General features: G+C 41.3%; 2 protein-coding genes across 4 annotated transcripts; one reads left to right on the top strand and one right to left on the bottom strand.

Moving 5' to 3' along the window:
* Positions 1 to 552: 552 nt before the first annotated feature.
* On the top strand, positions 553 to 4,154 carry LOC131110467 (insulin-like). Its single transcript, XM_058063636.1, has 3 exons — positions 553 to 851; positions 2,780 to 2,980; positions 3,500 to 4,154. Exons 2-3 carry the CDS (start codon positions 2,791 to 2,793, stop codon positions 3,643 to 3,645), a joined length of 336 nt encoding a protein of 111 aa, XP_057919619.1. The 5' UTR covers positions 553 to 851; positions 2,780 to 2,790; the 3' UTR covers positions 3,646 to 4,154.
* hmmr (hyaluronan-mediated motility receptor (RHAMM)) lies at positions 3,965 to 11,444 on the bottom strand. 3 transcript variants are annotated; one of them, XM_058063606.1, is made up of 21 exons: positions 11,299 to 11,444; positions 11,030 to 11,128; positions 10,875 to 10,945; positions 10,735 to 10,812; positions 10,420 to 10,608; positions 10,216 to 10,302; positions 10,022 to 10,133; positions 9,816 to 9,881; positions 9,484 to 9,557; positions 9,354 to 9,412; positions 9,090 to 9,264; positions 8,903 to 9,011; positions 8,664 to 8,812; positions 8,346 to 8,581; positions 6,986 to 7,102; positions 6,650 to 6,859; positions 5,847 to 6,572; positions 5,695 to 5,767; positions 5,225 to 5,401; positions 4,304 to 4,466; positions 3,965 to 4,183 (listed from the first exon to the last, which is right to left on the bottom strand). In XM_058063606.1, the coding sequence occupies exons 1-21, from the start codon at positions 11,342 to 11,344 to the stop codon at positions 4,158 to 4,160; spliced, it is 3,042 nt and encodes a 1,013-aa protein (XP_057919589.1). In that variant the 5' UTR covers positions 11,345 to 11,444; the 3' UTR covers positions 3,965 to 4,157. The 3 variants fall into 3 exon arrangements, with proteins under 3 accessions (XP_057919589.1, XP_057919588.1, XP_057919590.1); XM_058063605.1 differs by having other exon boundaries at positions 8,903 to 9,264; XM_058063607.1 differs by lacking the exon at positions 6,986 to 7,102 and having other exon boundaries at positions 8,903 to 9,264.
* Between the last annotated feature and the right edge of the window lie 262 nt (positions 11,445 to 11,706).

The raw sequence follows: 11,706 nt of genomic DNA, 5'->3' as shown, positions 1-11,706 counted from the left end.
AACATCTTTAATGCATTTGGTTTGTTGCTAAATAGTTGCTCAACCTGGTGCTGCTGTCAAAAAATGTTGGCTTTTCCTCTTTATAGAAGGACGGCAGCGACAAGCACCTTCCAGCTCACGCACGCTTTCAAAGAGGGAAAGCTTTTTTTGCCTTTGCCCTCAAGAGATCATAACAGTATGAATACATAATGACATTGAATTTACATTTTTGGCTTTTAAAGGCTGTGGTGTTAAACTTTTAAGTCGCTGATGAACAGCTTGCTTGCATTTGACGCTCTACTTAGAAGCACCTTAAGATCCAATAGTGCAAAATGTAAGAAACCGGTCTTGAAATTTTGATGAGGCGTGTATATACCTACACACACATACCATATTGAGTGTTCTTACACATATGGCTGAAGTACAGCTTTACCACTAGTGGTCACTACCAAGCCTGGAAATCCTTTAATCTACTACCCAACGTGATCAGAACGTGACATATGGTGTTTGTCCGTCATCCTGTGTGGACTGTGCCAGTCAGGCCATCACACAGCAAGGTGGGGGGGTGACTTGCGTACTATTCTAGAGGTCTACCTTCTCAACTTTATCTGAACTCCGCTGTAATACCATACAAAGTAAATGACTTAGTGCCGCTGAAGAACAGATCAGCATACTGTACAGGTCAGGGTGTTAATAGGAGGACTTTGGAGTTTCCCCATCGAGGGTGACAAAGGACAGGTGCATGTGAGGAGTTATATATTGGAAATGTGGCTAAGTAGAGATGTTCTCTGTACCTTTATAACCCAATAGCCCTGCTCCTCTTTCCTTTGCAACTTACCAACTGCCGTGCTGCACCCAGGCCTCCAACACAGGTAAGCATGTTTTTCTGTATTCCTCAATGTTAACTTTGAAAATGCACAAGTATTATAATGACGATGAAAGTAAAGAGCAGAACAGGCAGTTCTATTATTCAGCTGGTCTGCTGTGCCAAGGGCCTGGCATTTAGCCAGCAGGGATAGAGGAGTAGCGGACCAGATAGCTCTGGCTGCCAATGTCGTAATGCCTGGCGCTGGTGAATTGTTAAAGATCACTGTTAAAATGATTCATTTTCAAGCCAATAATCTGCAGTACATTATAAGATCCCCACAAAGGCTCTATGCAGTTTCCAAATGACTGCTAAATATGTTTTCACCTTGAAACAGAAGCTGAACTTCTAACCCAGAATATTCATCACGAATGTGATTTAATTAATGACACTAATAACAATTCTGTACCCGTGGAAAGATCAGCAAGGCAGCAAGGTGGGGGATGACCTAGAGGATACTCCAACAGAATCTACAATTATCAGTTTTGGAATGCATTTGCATTTCTTGATTTATTATGGATGCTGCAAGTGTTGAGAAAGCTTAACGCTAAAGCCAAAGTAATCTGAAATCCAATTCATTTCCTGATTATGAAGACGGAGACTCAGATTAATACTATATAAATTTGAAGGCTTAAGTAGGTAACGTTTTCATGATGGCTATGTTTCAGAGCTGTGGTGGGAAATAAATCGATAAAATAATAAATATATCCTTTGAAATTGAGTTTGCTTAACGTCATAGTAAACTAACATATACATTAAAAAAAATCTTTTTTGTTGTATTTAATTTTCTGTGACGATTCCTTCCTGGGACCTTGCAAATATTTATTTAAAAACAAAAAATAATCATTTTAAAGTCATATAAAATTTCACAAAAGTTTTTTATGCCGCTTAATCCTCATTGGGGTCACAGGGATATGCTGGAGCCTACCCCAGCTGAGTTTGGGTGAGAGGTGGCATACACCCTGGACTTTAATGTATGTAATAAATCAATATATGCTGATGATCGGCCAAATTCAAACAAATAAAACAAAGACATGGACACAATATCACGCAAGATAAGAGTGGTCAAAAGGTTACTATTATTCTTTCATGTCACCTGGCAGTTTGACCACATTTAGAACCAGTAATCCTGAACCAGTTGACCTGTCTACAAGGTTCATACCGGGATAGGAGATCTTTTAAGCATATTGGGCCTTACTTGTCCGTTGATTCACAGCTGAGTGAAACCACTTTCAGTATGATCCTGGGAGAAAGTAACAGCCTGCTGGAACTGAAGTTTTATGCTGAGTCTTTTTTACAGACCTGTTACGAGCCTGGCATCAGCAGCATTCCGGATCAGCATTTTGGTGGTGGTTTCTTCGACAGACTGTGAAAACAGCGTGGCAGTAATCCAGCCTGCTTGAGACGAACACATGTACAAGTTTTTATGGATCGTGTTTTGACATTAAGTCTCGTATGCTTGTGATGTTTTTAAACGGAAAGGAGAAGGTCAAGGTTGTTGAATGGGGTTGACAGTGAGCCATGTCTTCAGGATAAGACACTTTTAGTTGGATTTGTACTTTTTCTGAGACAGGCTTGTTCTGGTGAGAGCAGACGTATATGTTCTTAAAATGGTCGGTAGCATCTCATTATGTGATAATTTTGTGTATCAATTTCAAGTGAGCATGTAAAGACTCCAGACAAAAGGTCAGAAACATGCAGATGGAAAAGACAAAAACGAATAAATGACAACATACCGTTGAGAAGAGCAATGGATGTTACAGTGTAGTTGCTCTGGGGACACCAACTTTTTCTTCCATTGTGCTTTCTCCCGTGGGTGTCAGAACGCACAGTGCTTCCTGGTGAGCAGTTTGTATGGAAGTACAGAGAGCATCTAATAGAGGAGCTTGATGGCAATCATCTTGCAGCATTCATTATTAGTGCTTTCTTCATCAGGTCTCCTGCCTATGGCTAGGGTACCATGGGTGGTTTCCATCCTGTTACTGCTGGTGCTCCATGCTCCATGGGTAGCCCCTGCCCCTACCCAGCACCTGTGTGGCTCCCATCTGGTAGATGCCCTGTACTTCGTATGTGGAGAGAGGGGCTTCTTCCATAGTCCTAAACGACTCCACAAGCGGGATCTGGAACACTTGCTTAGTAAGGCCATATCAGTCTTTTTTTTTTTTTTTGTAGCTTGGACAAAGTGTGAATCGGGGTGAACTGTATAATCCTCATGGTGACTTTGTGTCTGCAGTCTGAAGCACTATGTTAAAAGTTCAGCTTCAGTTCAAGCAACAAAGTTAACACGCTGAAAACTTTGCTGAATGACTTTTTTTTCCTATGATTCATTAGTGTGCAAAGCCTCTCTCTGTATGTCAACGCTGGGGCCAGCGAAACTCCTCATTAACTTATTCACAAAACAAACATTGTTTGGACCTCAAACAATCTTGTGATGTTTAGTTTAGATGTCGAAGCTATGATAGAAGCTATTGGATCGCCACCATATCCCCTCCTGAAATAAGGCCTAACGAGACTAAATGGATTGAGGCGATCAGATTACCTAGCCATTAGGCTTCCATTAAAGTGTGATGAGTCTAAATGCTCATATGAGAGACTTTGAGGTTCACACAGCAGGCGGGACTTAACTCGGCTTTGGAATCTTTCTTTACTTCTAAGGGTTCCTGTCTAAAAAAGCCAGACAAGAAGAGCGGCTCTGGAGAAAGTTTACTGGCAGCGATGAGCCCAAGGTGAAGAGAGGCATCGTGGAGCAGTGCTGCCATAAGCCATGCAGCATTTACCACCTGGAGGGCTACTGTGACTGACCTGAAGACACCACACACCCAAACCTTCTCACAACTTGTAAGGAAAAAGGGCTTGGACGTCCATATTTGGTTGTATACTTGCTGGCTATGTTTAAACTACTACAGCAAATAAAGCTTCATGACCCATAACCTAAGGCTCCTCTCTGCAAAGATGTGACTTTGTACTTTTTGTCTATTAAGGATAAAGCTGCAGAAGCATGGCTTTCTAATACTGCTGCCATCGTTTCGACCTATGACTGCAATCCTACAGTGCTCTCTGCTGGCTTGCAACAGAAATAGCCAGTAAGATTTCAACAACAAATGTCCAATCTCAGCCACGTTTACTAGAATGTTAAAAGACTGCTTTATTTACAGATAGAAACATTTGCACCCAAATGTGACAAGTCTCTATTGGTATTCGTTGTTAATTTTCAGACACATTTCTGACATGACTATTTCACTCTTGAGACAAAAAGCATTAATTAAAACGAATGAAACAAAAGTTTATATCCAGAGACTGCGGTTCTTGTCTATTATAATCTCTCCAATGTGCGGTTTTCTACAAGGGAAACACATTTTTAAAAAAGATTTACAATAAATTCACTCTTCTGTTGTTCATTTCATCATTTAGTCTTTGTGAAAGTGACGTTTGACTGACGACAAGACACAGGCTGCTCACCTTCTCTCAGAGGCGCCACCATCTCAGTGTGCCTGTTCTCCTTATTGTGTTGGAACGCTTTGCTGGGATCAAACCTGCGCTCACAACCGCCAGGGAGCTTCGACTTGAGCTTATCCAGATCACTCTTCTGACGGCTCACCTGGGAGCGAAGCTTCAACACCTCCTGCGCGCAGACATTAAAAACACAAGAGGGAAATTGCGGGAGGGGACATGCTGTGACACCAAACGGCAACTTGTCAAGCTTCTCGCTTTGTTCAAAAGATGGTTTCCAGGACATGTTCAATGATGACCTATCTTGTCTGACAGGCATGGGTGGCATCATACCCTGCCTCCTTTGTAGATCTCTGATTTCAATGACATACGAGAACAAGCACCTTATATTTTTCCATAAATATGATTAAAAAAGGTCATACAACCACAGTTGAATTTCCTCCCAAGTTGTACAAAATCATAGTAACTACAATGTGCTTCCAACAACACTAATCACATGTTTTGGATACCACAGCTATTTTTAGTGTTCTCAATTCTTATTTCTAAATTATTATATTATATTGTATTATTATACCCAATACAATTATACCCCATACAATCTGAATGATTTGAATATGGGAGTCTGTATCAAGTTGAATAGAATAGATAACATTTAATTGAATGCAATAACCTTCCAAACAGTTTGAAACTATGCTCTGACCTGCTTTGTTGTTTTAACCTACCTGCAAATAGTTTACTCATATAACTCATATTGGCCCGATAATTATCAGTATACTGTATTACTATGGAATACAGTATTACTATTACTATGGATTATTATTGCACGCCTATTGAAATGCATCGAAAATAACTTCACCCAGAAGAGGTTATAGTATAGCAATCTCTGTCCACTCTGTTCATGATCACTGATGCCCAGCTGTACTGCATTACCTGTTTCAGGTTCATGTTCTCATCTTTGAGCTTCATCACATGTTTAATCTTCTGCTTCTGGTTCTGGTGACCCAGCAGACGTGCGTAGGCATCTGCCAGCCTGTTCAGCTCCTCCTGGTTTGCTCCATTTTCATTGAGGAGTGCATTGCGCTCCGCTGCAAAGGAATTCAGCTGCTCCTGTAGGTGCCACAAACAAGTTTTTTTTTGTATTATTAAATCAAAAGACATTTAATATTTGGCCACATAGTAGTGTCTCAAGCAAACATATGCTTGCGTAAATATGCCAACATACAGTACAAGCTGGGTCATTCCAGAGAATACACTCAGAATAAAATTGGACTGGTTTCATCATTGCGGCTGACAATTCAGTTCATCCATTGTTGATCCAGTATATCACTTATACAAGATTTTATGACATCATATTATTAGTAAATATCTTTATTTATTTTAACTGGTCGAGAAGGACTGACCTGGAAAGGTTTTACTTTAGCAAACAGCTCCTCATACTGGGTCCTCCAGCGTTCTGTCTCTGAAGTTGAGGAGCTTGATGGGAAGTAAAGAACTGTTGACAAAGTGTAAAGAAATAAAATGAATGCATGAATTCAAATAAAAAGTTGCTCACCTGTTCTCCTGGGCTTCAGCTATTTGTCTTTGGAGCTCCTGTCCCTGTTGGTGTATCTCCCACTGCAGTGTGACCTTTTCCTCAGTCAGCTCCTTAACCTGCTGCTGCAGAGCGTGTTGGTCTTGGTGATGGTGGTCCACTTCACACTGCAGAGTCTCCATTTTCTCTTCCATGAGGGCTAATTGAGCTTCAAGGTTTACATCTTTGAGCTGAAGTTCATCCAAGCAAGCCTGAATATGATTTCGGTCTTTCTCCACAGTCTCCATGTGATGTTTAAGTGCCAGCTCTGATTGGTTGGAAAGTTCGACTTGAGAAACAAGCCGCCTTCTTTCCTCGTCCATTTTCTCCAGCTCAGTCTGTAATCTGAGCACCCCTGACCTGAGCTGTTGGTGCTCTTTAGTTTCAGCCTCCCGTGCTACACATGCCGCCTGAAGCGCTGCCTGATATTTAACTTTCTCTTCCTTTTCTTGCAGTAGCTGTTCCTTTATGTCCACCTTTTCCTGGTGGACCTCATCAAGCTGTTTCTGGGCTATTTCCTTCTCATGACGGAGCTCAGCCACTTCCTGGCTTGTTTGTTCTTCTACTTGCCTCAGCACCTCTTCCTTGTCTTTCGTGAGATGCTGGAGCTCCTGCTCTAACTGACTGACTCTTGCAGAATGGCTGACCTCCATGGCCTGCATCTGCTCATGTCTGTGAGTGAGGAGAGCCTGCATCTCCAGCAAAACTCTATCACATCAAGGGAAGAAAGTGACATTTAAAAAGAAAAAGAAGAGGGCAAGTTGTCATGCCAGTGAGGGACCTACCGAGCATTCTCCTCTTTCACCGTCTGCTCCTCAAACTGTTTCCTCTGGTGCTCCTCCAGCTCCTCCCTCTTACTCATGATCTCCTCATCTTTTTGCTGAATCACATTTTCTAGCTCCTCCTGAATTTGCTTTGTCAGTTGGGTCCTGTTTTCAATCTCCTCCTCCAGGTGTTTGCGTCTCTCCTCCATGGCCCTCAGAGCCTCTTTGGTCCTTCACGGGATGACAGAAGCTTCAACTTTCAAAACAATGCAGTGTAATTATAACAATTCCGCAACTTTGCAAATTTCCCCACTGAGGGACGAATAAAGGCATATCTTACATCTTATCTTAACCAACCTTTCCAGCTCTGTAGCCTGTGCTCCCAAATTGTTCAGTAAGTTTGTGTGCACCTCTTGGAGATTTGTCATGGCAACTGAATGCTCCTCTTTCAAAGATGACACGTCACTGTTCTTACTAGAATGACAGTTTTATCAGTGTACCTGTGAACATTCTCATTCATCTAGGTCATTGCATTGACTTGATCACAAATGGACTGTCCTGGCTGCCTGACAAGAACTGTACCATCTCGGACCATGAGCTGGTGAAGGCTGCTTGGATGGAAGGTGAAACCTGAAGAATATGGGATGGTTTTCTGACTGCACATTTTACATTTGTTAATTTGAATATTTAGATGTTTTGGAAAAGGCAATAAATTATTACACATTTTAGAGTTAAAAACAACACAATCTCTCATATCTTGAGTGAAGTGATATTCCTATAAAGTAATGCACCATAAATCAGTAGAATACAGATTTATTTTTTAGGGTTAATTAAAAGCCACATTGCTTCAATAATGGCCTAATGGGTGTTATAAAAATAGCATGCCCGAACACCTTCTACATTTATTGTAGACTCTTAAGAGTTATACCATTACAGCCATTCCTAGGGCAAGAAACCATATTTGGCAACTTAAAAATTAATTTCAAATGGACCCTCACAAGCCCCACTATAATGCAATAAAACCCTTGACTTAACGAGGGAACACTGTATAGTAGTACAACAATGTTCAGGGATTTCACTTCTGAAGTATTTCATTGATTTATAAATGGATGAGCATAAAGTCATATACACCAACAAAAATATACGTATTGGATGACGGACATGTGTAAGAGGGCTGGTCATAGCTCATGAATTAATCATTTAACGGGATGAGAACATGCCCTTTTATTTAGGTATAATAATGCCATCATCAAAAATCTCATTCCATTCCAGATCATTTTTCTGTGTAGGGTGTGTACAGCTACACGGTGTTAAGAATATTTGCAGAGCATTTGTCTTCATTTAGGAGATTAGGACGGAGAAAGGATGGGCCAGACAGGGGGACACTAATGTTGTTATTTATCCTGTGTAACAGATGTGCTGCTCAGCTGGAAGCGCTGGCAGCGAATGTTAAATATGCTGCGTTCAAGGAATTTAAACCCATGTTGAGCAAGATTTTTTTTTTTTTTTAGTATTAATGGTGTTTACATTCTTTAGCAAACCCAATTTTGCTGAGCACCATGGTTGATTTGGCGAGTCTAGGTATGCTCTCCAATTTTTAAAAAAAAGATTTTTCACTCAACTTGTACTCAATGGCTAAGTGTGAAATACCGAATGTTGTGTTTTGCAAATGCAGATGACATATCCTGACTAAGAAGATGCATTTTTGGTAGCTCACCGGTCTAAAAGTTCTCTAGTGTCACTCAGTTGTCTCTCCAGCTCAGTATTTTCCTCCTGTAGCTTCTGGAGGGCCTCCTGACTCTGGTCCACAGCATCGGCTCGCCTCTGCTCCTGTTCCTCCATGAGAGCAAGCTCTCCCAGAACCTCCTCCAACTCCTCCTTCAACTTACTCCGGTGCTCCTCTGACTCCTGCCTTTCATGCTCCAGCAGCACAGACAGAGAGTCAACAAGCGCCTGATGAGTTAAAATAGGAAAGAAATGAGCAAAAAAACAAGAGCTAAAGAGGTCTTGTCTTATGAGTAAGTAAGATAATGACCCGTTCTTTTGCCAGTTCCTCAGTGAGAGAGGCATGCTCACTCTGTAGTCGAATCTGTCTGCTTTTCTCCTCTCTGTCCGTCTCCTTCAACAAGTAGAGCTCTGTCTTTAACTCCTCCACTCTCCGAAAGCCCTCCTCCTGAGTTCTACCTAAAAAACAAAACAACAAACAAATTACAGACTAATGTTTCTGTTTGGTTATTGTTATAATTTGCATTTTTTATAGTTGGGTGTGCATACTTATTTCCTCTGCAGAAATCAGACACCTCTGTTCAAGATGCTCCACTCGCTCATCCAGCTCACTCTCAGTCCTCCTAAGCACCACCCGTAGCCGAGCAAGCTCAGCATCCTGCAAACAAATTACTGTTTGAGAGTCCTGCTGGACCTCACGGATGGAGAACATCAACTGCAACTCCATGTCACTTACCAACTTTTGTGAAGACAACTCCTGGCTCTCCAACTTGCTCTCAGCTTCCAACAAAGACTCCCTGGAGGCCTGCAGATTGCGCTGATATTTCAACGCCTCCTCCTCTTTTTCTCGCAGTAGAAGTTCAGCGCTTTCAAGCTTCCTGCTGCACTGCTCTAACTCCTGCTGTAGGTGCCTGTGGAGAACATGCAACTAATATGCGTCATCTTTTGTTGAAATCTCACTCTTAGTTTAGTAACAGAGAGCTATTACACATTTACTTACTCAATGTTCTGAAGTTGCAAGGCCTGCTGAGTTGTACCTTGAAGCTTTAAGCGGAGATCCTAACACATTTTTGTCCCTAAGTCAGCCTTTGACTGAATCAATGTGCAACTTTTCAATGTTTTCAGCCTACCTGGATTTGATCATTGGATGTGTCTAGATATCCTTGTATAACCCGGACTTCCTCTTTTAGCTCCCGTATCTCAGCTGGAAAATAACAAATAGTTGATTTACATGCTATGGTCAAATGTTTGGTTTTTTTTTGACAAAATTAAACTTCTGGGCTGATTCTAAAATATCTAAAATTAAAATCCAGTAACACGTTTTGCAGTGAAATTTGTACACATGCAGAAAGAATAAATACAAATACAATTCAATTCTTTCTGTCAAGGGAAAAGTTTTAGCATAAGCATATGCAATACATTCAAAGGTCTGTCTTGCAGCCAACTATATGGGTTAACTCACCATGTAATCTGGTATTCTCCTGTTCCAACTCCTCATTTTGGGTTTTCGTCACATGATGGATCTCCTCTGTGAAAAGCAATATTGAGTAACACGTCACAAATGAATCTGGTCAGTTATGACCAGTGTTGGGTGTAACACCGTTAAAAATAAGGACGTGTAGTTTGGTGCAAACATTAAAAAAAGTGCAGTTTTCCTTTAATACGTACCCAAGTCTTTATTTCTGTCTTTTAAAGCCTGGAGAGTATCTTTGTTGGCTTTGAGATTTGTTTCCATCACCTTGACGCGGCCTTCACTGGTGAGCTGCAGAACACTTAGCTCCTGCAAAAACATAAACATTATCACATGTGCCTGGGAAAATGTTGCTGTGTTCAGGAAAAGAAAGGCTGCTGGATGGCCACACCTCATTTTTGCTGTCCAAATTGTTCCTGGCCTCCATCAGCTCCATTGTAAGCGAATTGATCCTCTTTTTTGTTGTGTCAGCTGAAACCTGGGAGAACATATGAACAATAATAAGGTCAAAGCAGCACGAATAAGCAATGTTATAAAGGAAAAAAAGTTAAAATAATCCACTCCAACTAAAACTGAACATCGAGGCTGAGAAGACCTTGTTTTTTAAGAAGTCGTTGACTTTCTTGAGCTCAGCTTTCTGTCTCTCAAGGGTGGTGATGTTGGCAGTGAGTCCCGTCTTCTCCCTGACTGCAGCCAATAGCTTGGCTTCCACCTTTTTCAAGTCCTCCTCCAAGGATTGCAAGCGTCGATCCTGCTCGCCTCGCTGCTGAACCAAAGAGCGGATCTGCAAGATGGGAAATCAACAACATATTTACTACACATGCTAAACTAGAACTAAAGCTAAATATAGTTCTTTTTCCATTTGTTTTCACAATATTGCGTAGTTTTTGTTTCTGTGAATAAAGCGAACCTCTTTCTCCAGTAGTCGTTGTTGTTTCCGTTCCAAAGTCATGGCATTCTTGTCTTTCTTTGCACTTGATCCTTCTACCTGTAGGATACATGATGAAGAAGATGATGCGCTTCCATTATTCTATTTTAATGCCAACTTACTAGTCCATCAACGGAGAGTGTCCTTCTAACAGGAGACATCAGTGCAATTCTGGAGGGTGATAGTGAGTTCACTGAACACACAGAGCAGGAAAATAAACATGTTATATACAGTTTCATTAGCTCGTTTCAATAATACATCGGTTAGGTTTACCAACCCGCCTTAGACTTTTTGAAGCGATCAGACTTGTCAAAGGACGCTGCTCCCTTGGGTTCCTCGGATCTGATGTCGTAGATGCCCGGTGGAGGGGCGCAACCTTGAGTTGAAAGTAGAATATCACGACCAGTTGCATTTTTTTGTCTTTATTTCACAAGATTAGCATCAACAACTTCACAAACAAACGACCTAAATACAAATGCTGTGTTCCGCTGTATCCATAACAGCTAGTTAGCCTTGAAGAAGTAGTGAGCTGGTGGTTTTACTTACCAACGGATTCGTTGAACCTTTTCAAAGGCGCTCTTGAGAACGACATTTCTAACCCCCTTTGCGAATTTGATGATTTTCGACTCACTTCCAAAATGCCGCAGCACGGCTCGTAATGACAACACACAGCAGACTTTCAGCGCTGAAATTTCAAATTTACGTCATTCCCTCATTTCCGGGCATTTGACCAATGAGTGCCAAGCACGGACTGACGTCACACAGACGTAAGGCGCCGGTTTGGGTTTCTGGTTTTCATGTCGGTAAATGCATTTTGGTATTTTAAAATCCTTTTACTGACCCAAACTTTGTACCATATGGTAAATATAAATATATTTACAGTACCTAATATGCACTTGGTTACTGCCCTGGACCTTAAGACTCGAACATCAGTGTATGCAGTACGTAAATGTT

Source organism: Doryrhamphus excisus, chromosome 23, assembly GCF_030265055.1.
Source record: "Doryrhamphus excisus isolate RoL2022-K1 chromosome 23, RoL_Dexc_1.0, whole genome shotgun sequence".
In the NCBI taxonomy this organism is placed as follows: Eukaryota; Metazoa; Chordata; class Actinopteri; order Syngnathiformes; family Syngnathidae; genus Doryrhamphus; species Doryrhamphus excisus.
The sequence above is the reverse complement of the archived record's forward strand: the minus strand, read 5'-3'. Positions and strand labels throughout refer to the sequence as shown.